The sequence below is a fragment of the Chiloscyllium punctatum genome, chromosome 5 (genome assembly GCF_047496795.1).
Source record: "Chiloscyllium punctatum isolate Juve2018m chromosome 5, sChiPun1.3, whole genome shotgun sequence".
Classification (NCBI taxonomy): domain Eukaryota; kingdom Metazoa; phylum Chordata; class Chondrichthyes; order Orectolobiformes; family Hemiscylliidae; genus Chiloscyllium; species Chiloscyllium punctatum.
Window position 1 is genome coordinate 67,736,549 of NC_092743.1, and position 15,640 is coordinate 67,752,188.

The 15,640-nt window shown below is 39.9% G+C and overlaps 1 protein-coding gene across 4 annotated transcripts in view; it reads left to right on the forward strand.

Annotated features, from left to right (window-relative positions):
• sntg1 (syntrophin, gamma 1) overlaps window positions 1–15,640 on the forward strand; it is a 524,044-nt gene that overhangs the window by 317,629 nt on the left and 190,775 nt on the right. For all 4 annotated transcript variants that reach the window (XM_072570506.1, XM_072570505.1, XM_072570504.1 and 1 more), the window contains one exon: window positions 8,538–8,592. In XM_072570506.1, coding sequence (XP_072426607.1) covers window positions 8,566–8,592 — 27 coding nt within the window. In that variant the 5' untranslated portion in view covers window positions 8,538–8,565. The remainder of the gene's footprint in view (window positions 1–8,537; window positions 8,593–15,640) is intronic.

Here is a 15,640-nt window from a genome sequence, read left to right on the forward strand (position 1 = left end):
TTCATTGCTCATGAAGGACTACAGTGATATCAGATTCAAGAAATACAGTAAAACAAAACATATGCTCATGAAATACAAAATACCTACAAATTTTCACAACACAAATAAATATTTCTGGCTTTTAGGTGTAACTGAACATACTTAAAAAGTTAAATTTTATTAGTTTGACATAATTATAGCTACTGACATTACAGCATCTCACTTCAGTTCTTACTAGTGAAGGTACCTGTTCATATAGGGTGGCATGTTGGCTCAGCGGTTACTACTGCTGCCTCCCAGCACCAGGGACCCAGGTTCGAGTCCAGCTGTGGGCGACTGTCCATGTGGAGTTTGCACATTCTCCTGGTGTCTACTTGGATTTCCTCTGAGTGCTCCGGTTTCCTCCCACAATCCAAAGATGTGCAGGTTAGGTGGATTGGCAATGCTGGAGTCTGGGTGGATTACTCTTCGGCATGTCAGTGTGGACTTGTTGGGCAAAATGGCTTGATTCACACTGTAGGGATACTGTGATTATTACATGAGCTGTTCTCTTGCTAATCAGAATATTGTAGAGATGAGATAACATAAACAGAGTTTTAATCACTAAAGTTTTGAATATGTTTTACAGCTTCAAAAGTAAACTCAACTCATGACAAACTGTTAAATTGAGTTGATTTCAAAGCCAAGTCTATCACTATTACAGGGTTATTTGTGACAATGCTGACAATTCAATGTAGCATGCAAACAAAAATTGATGAGTAAATATTTATACAATAATAGACTCAAATATTCACTCCCCCCACCACTCAGTGGCAGCAGTGTATATCATCTACAAGATGCACTGCAGAAGTTCATTAAGACTCCTTTAACAGAACCTTCCAAACCATTACCATCCAGAAGGTCAAGGGCAACAGATACATGGGAAAACTATCACCTTGCAAGATCCCCTCCAAATCACTCATCATCCTTACTTGGAAATATATTGCCATTTCTTCAGTGTCACTGGGTAAAAATCCTGGAATTCCCTCCCTAATGATAGTATCGGTCTACCTACAACACATGAACTGCAGCAGTTTAAGAAGGCAGCTTACCATCACTTTCTTAAGGGCCACTAGGGAAGGACAATAGATGCTGGTCCAACCAGTGACACCCACGTTCCATAAATGACTTTTTTTTAAGGAAGGTCCAATTGTTTTAAGTTGCAAGTTTATTTTTGTTGAAGAAATAAACAGCTGAACAAGTTAACAGCAAAGGCTTTTATAACGTCACCAAGCCTAATCACACAGCTTTTGAAAGAAAATTCAAGACAAGTGTCCCTGAAATGTAGATGGAAATGTCATCCAGTTTCCATCCGTATCAATCAATATGTAACTTAGATCTGTATTAGAAATGTAATCTATTAATCAATCCTTAAATTCTGTTGTGCAATATCCTGCTAATTTGTTTAATGACTTACTGATGTTTTGTATAGATGATAGATAGATGTGAACATATGCTACCGATTTTAATTTACATTGAAATATCATAAAATCTATTGGCTCAAATGTGCATAACTGTTGCACATCATTGAATGGCTAATGTTGCCTTCTGTTTCTGAAAGCAAAATGAAAGGTTTGTGTGCAAGAATTTGCGATGATAATTAGAACAAATTATAAACACATCTTTTTGAGCAGATGCAGCTAACATTAATGTCAAGGTTGCCGTCATATTTCAGAAAACTGAATGCTTCAAAGTCAAAGGAAGATGACTTGTAACATGTTAAGCATCAGCAACAACCAGCTGTTTGGTACTATAAACCTGATACAAATCCTCACAGAAATCTCTTCCAATAAACATTGATTGGATTGACAACATTTGCTCCATGTAGGTTATTACGCTTCAGTGTACTGGCCCCAGCATCATTGTTAACATGAAATCCCATTGCTGTAACCAATGGTTTTTCAATTAATTTTAGTCATGCTAAATATAGTGTCTGGGAAGTGTTGTAGGAAAATAATGTATAAAAGCTGGAATGCAACTACTGCCACCTTGCGGTTACTTCTTAATGCTAACTCCCTTTGAACTTACTTGGATGCTCACACATCTTTGTTTTACCCTTTAGCATGGAATAAAATCCAAGCAGTTTCTTATGCTTCCAGCACTAAGCAGGCAAATGGTGATATGTTGCTGCATGGCACCATCCTATCTGGATGCATGCTAGAGTAGTATGACAATTGTTCTTCCCAAGAAACGACAGTCATGAACACAGCCCAGCCCATCACCCAATCCAGCCTTCCATCCATTGACTCCATTTATATTTGTCGCTGCCTCAGGAAAGATACCAGCATAATCAAAGACCCCTCCCCCCGCAGTTATACTCTCTTTCACCCACTTCCATTGGGCATAAGATATCTAAGTTTAAATACATATACAAACAGATTCAAGAACAGTTTCTTCCCTGCTATTATCAGGGAAGGATATTTCAAATGTTAATGCTGATCTCCCTCGTTGTACCTTCTCTATGGCTACAACACTGTATTTTGCAGTCTGTTCTGTTACCCTGAAGGACTTTGTATGATACGATCTGCCTGTAGAGTATGCGAAACAACACTTTGCACCACATCTTGGTATGTGACAACAGTAAATCAAACTCAAATAAATCAAGCTCAAACTCAAACGTGCATGCATGCATGCACAGCAAGCACACAGCACATGTTTCAACCAAATGACCAAGTCTGCAATTCTAAGTGGACTAATTCTTAGTCCAGTACGGGACTAGTGTTCTATTTTGTGCAGTAATCATGCCTCCACTGAATATGTAATGTCACCCATCTGGCTCCAATTTGCATTTCATCGGTAGGTCATTTAAGGTCACGAATTAATTATAAAATTAAAATCTTTCAGATTAACAGATTAGAAATTATGGCTAAAGCAATCATGAGCATCATACATTAGGCATGCATGCATTTATTGATTGAGAATTAGAATATGGATACGTTTGAACATTACAGGGTTAGAAAAGGTTTACATTGCTCTAGACAATGTAGTGTAGGTTAAGATATTTTACAGGTGAGATAATCAGCAAGGCCCTTCTCGAAATGAGATCATCTTGCCGTGCTTTATAGTTTTAATCAATCGCTTTGGAGATGTTATAACCCACATCCAGGGCTGACGAGACTTGAACCCAGAACTTCTGTCCCAGAGGTAATGACACTACCAGTAGCCAAATGAGTACAAAAGAGTGCCGTTTTACTTTAGCAGATCACTAGATGCACTATGTAGTTATTTTCAATCAACGTAATAACCTGGTCATGTTATGACTTCTGGGGCAGGTGGGACTTGAACTTGGACAGATGAGCAGATGCTGGAGATGTTTGCAAGGACATGTAATGTTTTCTCTCTCTCTCTCTCTCTCTCTCTCTCTCGGTCAACAGGAGATAGAACTTTGAAGAAGCAATACTCTGTACCTCTTTCAGTGAAACCGTTAGGAGCATACCTGAATTCAGTTGCAAAGGTTAGGACTCCCAACTATTTCTCAACAGAATCTGAAATCTTCTCTGAAGATTTTCCATTATTCTGTGATGGTCAGCAATCAATCTCAACCACAGTAATCCAAAGGAACTTTGAGCATTCAACCCATTTTTTTGTCATCCGGATTTAGCCTTTGACCTAAACGGGTGTTGTTGTGATTTTTTTCCCTTTTCTGTCTAATTTTTTTCCCCTACCCATAACAGCTCTGCATGGTTGAGTATGTCTTTGTCTTGTCAGTATATCAATGTGTGTGAGAGTTAGGATTAGTGGGATGTAGTTTAATTCAATAGTGGTTTAGTTGGTAACTATTTTGGCATTTTGAAGATTAACTGTTGCCAATTGTTGGGAACAACACACCTGGTTCACTCGTGTCTTTTAAGGAAGGACACTGCTGTCCTTTCCTGGTCTGGCCTAGACATGACACCAGACCCACAGCAATGTGGTTGACTCTCAATTGCTCTCTGGGCAATGAATACTGAACTAGCCAGCAACTCTCATATCCTGTGAATGCATAAAAAGAAAAAAAAATTATTAAGCATGTTATTTTTGAGTTCATTGAAAATCTTGACAAAATTATCTTTGTTCTAATAGTGAAAAGGTAAACAAATTGAACATTTTTGCTGATTGAATAAGTCAATTGTACTTTTGTTATGATTCGTGGAGTAGAGGTGCCTGCTTTCCAGCACACTCTTTCTGCCAGACATAAGATCCATTGTGCACACTAATTGCCTCCTTGTTATGTCAGCTAAACAAGAAGGCGGCACGGTGGCCCAGTGGTTAGCACTGTTGCCTCACAACGCCAGGGACCCGGGCTCAATTTCTACCTCAGGCAACTGTCTGTGTGGAGTTTGCACATTCTCCCTATGTCTGCGTGGGTTTCCTCCAGATGCTCCGGTTTCCTCCCACAATCCAAAGATGTGCAGGTCAGGTAAATTGGCCATGCTAAATTACCCATAGTGTTAGGTGCATTAGTCAGAGGGAAATGGGTCTAGGTGGGTTACTGTTCGGAGGGTCGGTGTGGACTTGTTGGGCTGAAGGGCCTGTTTCCACACTGTAGGGAATCTAACCTAATCAAATCAAATGCAGTGCGAACAAGGCAATTAATGTAGGACCATCTCACAGGGCAAATTCCATAGCAGGTACTGGAAGACAATGCATTACAATTGACAGATTTGTACACTGAACTGCAAGCACTTGATCTCTGCTGTAGAAGGGAACCATGATAGGACAAACATAATATCTTAATGATAGAATTCTGCTCTCAATGTGAAATGAAATTGTTGGTTGTGCAATATATAATTGGATAAGATCACATGTCTCAGTGCTTTTTATGTCAGTGCATTCCTTGGGCTAGATCCATGCTAGACTGTGTGAAGGTATAAGATGATACTTTATTATAATAAATATGAGGTCCAGGAATTCCTCCAATGAAATTTCATTATCTTTCTGACATTCCCCATTGATTCTCTGCTCATGGATTTCACATGGGAACACCATGGCTGGGGTCTTTGTGGTGCAACTCTGAAGAGAACCTACAAGCAAAATCATGCCCATTGAGATGAGCAACCTCAGAAGCTGCCTCATCGCCTTCACAGGGCAATGCAATAGGCAAGGATCCACTGAGGTGGTGGAGGACAATTACAAGATGCTGCAACTACAAGCCTCGCTACCGTTTTCTTCCACTCTCTGTGAGACAATTTGGGCATTGATTAAGGATGTTTTGGGCCATCATATCTGAACAGGGGCATTTGCTGGAGCAGACTTCCACTCAGAAGTACTGGGTGAGGGGGGTGGGAGGCATTCGCATCCTAGTAGCTTGGAAGGTCATAGCTACCCAGAATCAGTGGCTCATTTCAAGGACCAACTGGACATCTGTGTGCATCTTGAAATCCTCAATTCATGAATTGCGTCAAAGAAGTTACTGATGGCATTTTTGCTCGATCGCAGCCCTTTATCTTCTGTTACAAGATTGTGACAGTCAGGCAACTCAGGCAGTGGAACTGTGCACTGTGTCTAGCTTCCCCCAGGGATAGAATGCTATCAATTGTACCCACATAGCTTTGAGAGCACCCTGTCACCCTGTCATCAATGTAAGAGAACATAAAATATGAATGTCTAATTTATATGTGATCATCAATATCAGATTTCGGGGATTGGAGCCAAGTTGTTGGTACGTGGCTCAGTGGTTAGCATTGCTGCCTCACAGGGACCTCACTGGGTTCACTTCCAGCCTTGGGTGACTGTCTCTGTGCATTCTCTGCATGGGTTTCCACCACATGTTCCAATTTCCTCCCACCATCAAAAGATGTGCAGGCTAAGTGGATTAGCCGTGGTAAATGCAGGTTACAGGGATGGGGGGGAGTGCAGGGTCTAGGTGGCATGCTCTTTGGTGGGTTGATGTATCCTCACTGGGCCAAATGATTCTGTATCTTTGGAGCTGCCATAACTCTTCTATTTTAGGGATCTCAGATAACAACCTTTTTTTAAAGTCTTCAGGCCAGAGAGTGATGGATACTGGAAAACAAGCGGCGTCAACTCCAAACATATCTGATGACAACTTCACAAAATCCTCAAACCAATGCAGAATGATAATATAACACTGCAATTATTTCAACCTGGGCCATAAAACAGGGAATAGCCCTCCTTAAGATGAGGTATCGATGCCTTAACACCTCTGACATCTCTGTGAAAGGATGTGCCACTTGTGGCATGTTGCAGACTTCACAACTGGAGCTGACAATGGAGGATATCCTGGATTCAGATAAATAGGACAACAACATCAATCTTTTGAGGTTTACTGAGGTTTGGGATTTTGACCAAGAGGACTATGTGGAGTGTGAGTACAATGTATGACGTATCCTGAGAGGCATAGAGAAAACCTAATTGTAACACGCTTCCAGGATGAATGAGCTAAGTTTGAACTTTAAGTCTGTAGCCATCAACCCCTACTGAGGACATGTGGACTTTCTTACTTGTGCAGTTCTTTACCTTTTGTATTTCACAATAAACAGCCCATTATCTCGGTCATTGTATGCTTGATGTCTTTGAGTGATCCCACTTTTAAGTATGTGCACATAACATTTCCTTTTGGACCATTATAGAATTCAATCAATGGGGCAGTGCCCTACCAATGAGAAATATTCCTGTGGAATCTCATTTTAACTCTTCCATTAGCAATAACCTACCAGTTTTTCAGAGTGCACTTAGTCTGCAATGTTACCCGAAACTGCTTGAATACCCATTATGAGGGAGTGTGGGCATGTGAGCTGCCTTTATTCATCCTCGAGCCTTGAATGGCTGGGTGTTCCCTTGAAACTGGAATTGTATGTCACATCAATAGGCAATGTTTTAAATGATCAACACTAATGGAATACTATGTTTCTTAAGATGCTGGCAAAAGTGGAAGTAAGCAACAAGCTGTGATGGATTAATCAAGATACTCAAATAGATTGTGTTCTTATTTTTTTTTACTTTTTATAGTGTGGGGGAGTGTGAAAAACTATTTTGTCAAGGAAAAATAAACTATTATTTTGAATTCCATGACAATCCTAATTTTCACAGGAATGGATTGCAGTTTAAATAGATTTCACATTTTTTTAATATGCCCTGTAATATAAATCATATTCAGTAGTAAAATCACTCAGGAATAATCTCCAAATTCATTACTTGTAATCCCAGAGACAGATTTACTTGGTACTTTTTTGAAGAATTTAGAGATTTGAATACAAAGTTGTCAACATTTAAAAAAGCATGAGAAAGTGAATAGGTTGTCTTGCTTATAGTGATGACATAGTGGTAATGTTACTGGACAGGTAATTGAATTGCATTCAGTAAAAATGTGGAATTAAAAAGAGATAGTCTAATGGCAATCAAGTAATTATTGTTGATTGTTGTTTCCCTTTGTGATAGCAAAACTGCCATCTTTATCTGGTCTGGCCTACAAGTGACTCCAGATCCACAGCAATGTGGTTGATTCTTAGCTGCCCTAGGGAAGGGAAAGAAATGCTGGCCTAGCTAATGATGCCCACATCCTGTGAACAATTCACTGAGTAGTTCAAAATGTCACCTTTACAGACAAATCAATGCAGTTTCAGCCTTTCTTTCTTTGTTGCAGTTATGAGTGGATGTCAATTGAATAATTACTCAGGAATTAGATTAAGTTTTTAATGGTCTAACCTTATTGTTTATCAGTTTCCTGAGTAATCATTGCAGAACCTCTGTATTCTCCAATTTAAATGGATACCTTCACAGGGTTCCAGATACAGGAAAATCTTCAATTTCTTAGACAATTCCTTTGGAGTCTTTTATGCTGGGAATTGCAGTATTCCGGCACATCATTGTTATCTCTGCTGCAGATACTACTACCTGACCATTAGGAAATCTGGGCCATACCATTTTCAAGTTTATTATACTTTGGTTTCAATTGAGTATATCCCAAATTTTATTTCAATCTTGTTAGAATGACTGAAGACAGTTTATTTACTGCTTTTGGTCTAATGAGAATTATTTAGTGGGATTGGCTGCTTGTTTTTGTTGCTGGATGCCTAGAAATCCCCTTAACTTATTACCGGGTTCAAATTAATCAAGGAAAAGGTGATATTTTCCCAACAGACATCACTAGATCTTTGTAAATTATGTTATTTTTGCTTGAATGCAATTGCTTTGCTGCTGACTGCAAAATCTGGTCTAGTAATGTATTCTAATGTTGGATCATGAACATTTATTCCATCAAATTGTGATTGTTAAATGTACTAATCAGCTATCCAGCAGCAGGAAAAGGAAATTCTAAAACTTAAGACAGTTTTCTGTGTGTTTTTCTGGATCAAAGAATTACCTACTTTATATTCAACTCTTTATCTGCTAATTGGAAATAAATTTCAATCTTCATTTTTTTATTTTGTATAGCAGAATATCAATGTATTGAGTGATAGAATATGCAAACAATTTTTGCATAATTTGTAATATCAATTATGCAAGCCTTCTTGTTCATTATAGCTTAATTAACTGTACTTTGCTTCGGCTGATGCCTTTCTCTCTGTGTTTTACAGACCAGCATTTTCCTCTGTGCGATAGCACATGGATTTCAGGACTGGGGCTGAAGAGGTAGGTGCAATTGTGGCTTTCCCTTGCATGTTGAAGTAAGGCACATCAGGGTATATGCTTTGCATGCTTTTTGAGAATAGATATTTGCATGCAAAATTTATCTGACAATAATGTTACAATATATTCTTAAATGCTGCTTCCAGTAAATACTAGAGAATTCCACAATGCTGCAAAATGGTTCAATGGCTCAGGCTTTTAGAAATTTAATAAAAGTGTCCTTATTACCACTAAAGATACAGAACAACCTCGATTATCCAAATGAGACAGGCGGGGAATATTTTATTTGGATAATTGAGAGTTCAGGTATTGGACAGCATTTTTACGGGACCTTGAGATCTTGTTCGGACAATCTAAAATTCAGCTAATTGATGTTCGGATAATCAAGGTCGTTCTGTATTATCCTCTTTAATGGATTTACAGAAAGGACAATGCAAATAAAGAAGGAAATAAATTAAACAATTTTTGTAGACTTCAAAGATGTTGACTTTGAATGGTTTAGAACATAAAAACTGAATGGAATAGGCCATTTGGCCCCTCAAGCCTGTCCTCCATTCAGTAAGTTCACAGCTGATCTGTGCCAGGCATCACCACCTATTTCTTGCCAGTTCCACATGGACATTAGCTTCTCAATATTTCAAAAATCTGACAACTCCTATTTAAATACATTGTTAATCTAGCCTTCGCAACTCTCTATGTTCGAGAATTCCAGACTTTTCTACTCTGGGAGGAGAAATTCCTTCACATCTCAGTTTTAAATGCATATTGGTTTATTGTGTAACTGTCCCCTCAGATGAGATTACTCCACCAGCAGGAACATCTTTTCAACATGTTTCCTGTCAAGCCTTTGAATTTTCTATTTTTAAGTTAGCTCACTCTTCATTCTTTGAAGAATAAAGGTTTAATCTCTTTAAATATTTTTGATAAGCCAACCCCTGAACTCAGGAATCAGCCTAGTGAATCTGTTTTGAATTCCCAACAATACCAGTCCATTTGTTCTTAAATATGGGGAACAAAACTGGTCACAGCACTTTAGGTGCAGCCTTACCAACCGAGTGCACGGTTTGAACAAGACTTTCCTTTTTTTTTAACTGTAATCCCCTTGCAATAAAGGCCAGAAATTCCATTTGCTTCCTTAATTTATTGCTGCATCTGCATGCTTTTTTTTGTTTTATGTACAAGAACACACAGATCTCTCTGTGCTGCACTTTGATTGGAGTATCACTTTGTTCAAGTAATAATCTTCCTTTTGATCCTGCCTATCAAAGCACATGACTTTACAATTTCCAAAGTTAAACTCCATTTGCCAGATATTTGCCCAGTCGTTCAACCTACCTAAATCCCTTTGCAAGTTCCTTATAACCTCATCGGAACATACACTTCCAATTATTTTTGCATCATCAACAAATTTAGTCACATTACTTACTGCTTCTTCCTCCTAGTCACTAATTTCAACAGTAAATAATTGAGGCCCTAGGACTGATCCTTGTGGTACTGCAATGGTTACAACTTGCCATTGTGTAAAAGAGCGATTAATTCTGACTCTCTGTGTTCTTTGTGCTAATCAATCATTAGACCCAATATCATGAGCTCTTGTGCAATAAGCTTTTATGTTGCATTTTTCAAATACTGCCTGGAAATAATTTGTCTTAAAAGTAAAAGTAGCCCTTTAGGGATGTTTTATTGGGAGTTGCATACGAATCCTCTTCAAAAGAGGTAAATGACACCTTTTGTGTTGCCTGATAGGACAACTAAGGTCTTTTTTTTAGAATAGATTCCCTATTGTAAGGAAACAGGCCCTTTGGCCCAACAACTCAACACCGACTGTCCAACGAGTAACTCACCTACACCATTCCCCTATATTTATCCCTGACTAATGCACCTAACAATATGGGCAATTTAGCATGGTCAATTCACCTGGCCTGCACATCTTTGGATTGTGGGAGGAAACTGGAGCACCCACAGGAAGTCCACCCAGACAGTCGCCCAAAATAGGAATCAAACCTGGGTCCCTGGCGCCGTGAGACAGCAGTGCTAACCACTGAACCACCATGCCTCCCCAGAATTTCACGCTCTGCCATGGCAGGATTTGACCCCAGATCACCAAATCATTTCTGAGGTCTCTGTATTAATAATTTGGTGATAATACCATTAGGCCTTATCTCATCCAAAAAAAACTCATCCCCACATCTCATCCAAAACAACTATTTTACACAATATGTCAGTACTTTATTGAAATATCTGCATCAATTTTGTACTCAAGTCCAGTAGTATAAGTAATGAAATAGAATTGGGGAAGGATGTGTATTAGCAATTGCAGGGCTGTGTTCTTGGAGCATTGCTGCAGATTTTTATTTGAAGGCTCTTAACAGATAGAGTCATAGTATCATAGAGATATACAGTACAGAAGCAGACTCCAGATATCCTAAATTAATCTACTCACATTTGCCAGTATTTTGGCCCATTTGCCTCTAACCCTTCCTATCCATGTACCCATCAAGATACTCTTTAAATGTCATATTTGTATGAGCCTTCACCACCTCCTTTGGCAGCTCATTCCATTCATGCCCCTTAAGTCCATTTTAAATTATTCCCCTCTCAAACCCATGTCCTCTAGTTGTGGACTCGCATTACCTGGGAAAAAGATCTTGTCTATTCACCCTATCCATGCTCCTCATGATGTTATAAACCTCAGTAAGGTCACCCTGCAGCCTCCAACACTCCAGGAAAATAATCCTAGCCTATTTAGCATGTCCCTTTGGCTCTGCTTTCAAGTTTACTAGAGAATGATTGTCAGTCAGAAATAGGCTTGAAGCACAAAAATTATATTGTTGTCCTAACGTTCTGACTAATATTCCTCTCTTAATTATTAAAACTATAAATTGATTATTCATTCTATGTATTATTTACTGAAGCTTGACATACACAAATGCTTCTGCATTTCCCTGAATAACAAGTGTGCATCAAATATAACAAATTTATTTTAAAATGAGTGAGGACATACTAATAACATGAGAAATTGATATGCAAATGCAAATTTGTTCCTTCTTTGTAAAGCAGCAAAATAGGTCAATGTTGGGATCACAAAACAAAATTCTTACTCAGGATCACTTTTTAGATCACAAATGTCATCGAGAATCAACATAACTAAGGTATAGACAGACTTATTCATTTTTTGGCACAGTATCAGGGTAGATGGGAAGAAACATTTCCCCTCAGTGGAAGGATCAGTGACCAAGGGGCATAGATTTAAAGTAAGGGACAGGACATTTAGATGGGATGTAGTGTTTTTGTTTTAACCCAAAGGGGTGGGAATCTGGAGCTGTCTGCTTGTAAGGGGGTTAGTCGCACATACCGTCATATGTAGTATTTAGATGTGTACTTGTGATGTCAAGGCATACAAAGCAATGAGCCAAGTGCTGGAAAATGCGATTAGAATAATTAGATGATTGATTTTGACTGACTCAGACTTGATTGGCCAAAAGGTATTTTTCAGTTCTGTAGACCTCCATGACTCTTGACTATGACTCTAATTTATGCAGGCTGAGCAATCATGTTCACAGCTGGTCGATTTTGGAATATGATGTGGGCACACTGCTGCCAATCTTTAGCCGTGTGACATTGTCAGCTGAGGTTTACCAGCTCCGATGTATACTTTGAAGATTGCCCCCACTTAGACAGAAATGAAAGAAAATACAATCAAGCCGCTTAAAGAAAAGTAATAAAATGTAGTCAGGAAGACACAGAGAGGGGCATGGAAACAATCTGGGGATAATTCAGGGATTCTAACCTTTTAGGACCTTTTCTTTAATCAAGATCAAAGCAGAGAATCAACCATCAGAAAAAAGGAATGAGTGTGTTTGAGGAAATAATTATTGATGAATAAAAGGAAAGAAGATTTATGATGCAGTATATGGCATTGCCCTAATTACTCATTGAGAATAAAAGCATGGTAGATCCTCGAGAATGTTCAATGTAATTTGCAGTAATTACCTCCCACATTAGTTTTTACTCAGGAAAAGAATCCTTTTCTCTGAAGGGTTTGTGAATCAATATTTCTGTCTCAAAATAACTTCAGGTTAATGTTCCCTATCAGTGGTTGACTAATTTAATCGATATATTCATGTTCCTACAGTATCCATTAGCCAAATTATGCATGCAAAAGGCTAAAGGGCTCCCACTCTTTACAGCATTGGGGATGGTAATAATTTTCTATCACACAATAATTTATGTTATTGCCACTTGCTTTCACTTACCTCATATCTAATTTCTGACTATTGATGTCTCTATTTCTTTTCCATTCATATAAAACATGCTGTTATCCTGAAGGCAGCAAGAGTCCATTTAGATAGGTTGGTAGAGCTGGAGTATAAATTTGAAACATTCCAGCTCATAAGTAATGGGGAGGGGTATGGGGGAATGGTATAGGTAGTGGTGTTGATGGTGGTAGTGGTGTGGGGTGAGGTTTAATAGTGTCTGAACAGCTGTATCTCCAAACTTTGGTCACCATCTTCCATAGAAGTCCATATTCAGATCGGTGCAGTAGCCCAATAATGTGCAGACTAATGAAAAATAATGAGAGATGGAAAATGAGGATCTGCAGAAATTGACCTTACTAAAAAGTATAAATGTACTTTCTACCTATGTTCGGTATGGATAACAACAATTGGAAGGATAGCCAAAATGTGGATCATGGGAGATGAGAACAGCAAAATATCAAAGGAGGTGGGGGAAGAAGAAAGAAGTATAATGAAGTAATTGTAGGGAATTAACTTAGTAGGAAAAGATAGCATCCTTTATAAGAGCAATTGTTATGGACTAGGCCAGACCACTCAAAACATTCTTAAGCAGGTAGCCCAGACCATAACTTTGCAAGTGTACAGTAAAAATTACCTGGAGTGAGTTAGCTAGGTTGACTAACAGGTTTTGTAACAGACAAAACATTTATTCACAAAATTACACAATGAAACACAACAGAATAAAGAACGCCTGCAGAACTCAGTCTATCCATACTAGACTTAATTATGCTGGTTCTGAATATACACCCTTAAAAAACAGTAAAAATGAAACAAAGGCTTACAGTTGAAGTGAGAAGGGCAAAAAGAGAGAGAGTTTAGCAGCCTGTTTCCATACAACTCACAGCTGAACTCCTAACTAGGTCTGGACTGAACTGCTCTGCTAGAGAGCTGACCACTCCCCTTTCACTATACAGGTCACTTCTAAAACATAACAACTTTGGCCTGAAGTCTCATCTGTTTACATATAAATAAAAGGTCTCTCAAAATCCTTTTTCATCTCTATACCAAACTAGTTTGATTGGAGCTGTTTATGACCCTTCTGAAAAAAACCAAGGACGCAATATCCTTAAGAAAAGGAACAACTTTTAGAAAAACAGAACCAGCTTTGTGACATAATTAAGAATCACATTTGGTACATTGCCTAGCTGATCTTAAGGGCTTAAAGTGAGAGGGAAAGTGAAGATCCAGTCATTGTAATCCATAATGGACCCAACACATTGGAAAGAGTAAGGAAGAGTCCTTATTTCAGCATTACGAGGAGCTGAAGCAAATTTAAAGAACACTATACACCAAGTGTCCAACTCAACTATCTTCCCCCCACCACCCCCCCCAAACCCCCACCCAGTAAATCTTTCCTTATATATTATCCAATTCCCTTTTAAAAACTAAGACATTGGTAGAGGCAGGTTCATCAAAGGCAGACCACTCACGAATCTAATGACTGACTGTGTCAAAGATTTTCCTTATGTTGCTTTTGATTCTTTCGCCAGTTACCTTTGAGCACTGTTCTCTGGTTACTGGATTAGTGGTGCTGGAAGAGCACAGCAGTTCAGGCAGCATCCAACGAGCAGCGAAATCAACGTTTCGGGCAAAAGACCTTCATCAGGAATAAAGGCAGTGAGCCTGAAGCGTGGAGAGATAAGCTAGAGGAGGGTGGGGGTGGGGAGAGAGTAGCATAGAGTACAATGGGTGAGTGGGGGAGGAGATGAAGGTGATAGATCAAGGAGGAGAGGGTGGAGTGGATAGGTGGAAAAGAAGATAGGCAGGTCGGACAAGTCAAGGAGACAGTAACTGAGCTGGAAGTTTGAAACTAGGATGAGGTGGGGGAAGGGGAAATGAGGAAGCTGTTGAAGTCCACATTGATGCCCTGGGGTTGAAGTGTTCCGAGGCAGAAGATGAGGCGTTCTTCCTCCAGGCGTCGGGTGGTGAGGGAGCGGCGGTGAAGGAGGCCCAGGACCTCCATGTCCTCGGCAGAGTGGGAGGGGGAGTTGAAATGTTGGGCCACGGGTCGGTTTGGTTGATTGGTGCGGGTGTCTCGGAGATGTTCCCTAAAGCGCTCTGCTAGGAGGCACCCAGTCTCCCCAATGTAGAGAAGACCACATCGGGAGCAACGGATACAATAAATGATATTGGTGGATGTGCAGGTGAAACTTTGATGGATGTGGAAGGCTCCTTTAGGGCCTTGGATAGAGGTGAGGGAGGAGGTGTGGGCACAGGTTTTACAGTTCCTGCGGTGGCAGGGGAAAGTGCCAGAATGGGAGGGTGGGTCGGAGGGGGGTGTGGACCTGACCAGGTAGTCACGGAGGGAACGGTCTTTGCGGAAGGCGGAAAGGGGTGGGGAGGGAAATATATCCCTGGTGGTGGGGTCTTTTTGGAAGTGGCGGAAATGTCGGTGGATGATTTGGTTGATGCGAAGGTTTGTAGGGTGGAAGGTGAGTACCAGGGGCGTTCTGTCCTTGTTACGGTTGGAGGGGTGGGGTCTGAGGGCGGAGGTGCGGGATGTGGACGAGATGCGTTGGAGGGCATCTTTAACCACGTGGGAAGGGAAATTGCGGTCTCTAAAGAAGGAGGCCATCTGGTGTGTCCTATGGTGGAACTTGTCCTCCTGGGAGCAGATACGGCGGAGGCGGAGAAATTGGGAATACGGGATGGCATTTTTGCAAGAGATAGGGTGGGAAGAGGTGTAATCCAGGTAGCTATGGGAGTCAGTGGGTTTGTAAAAAATGTCAGTGTCAAGTCGGTCGTCACTAATG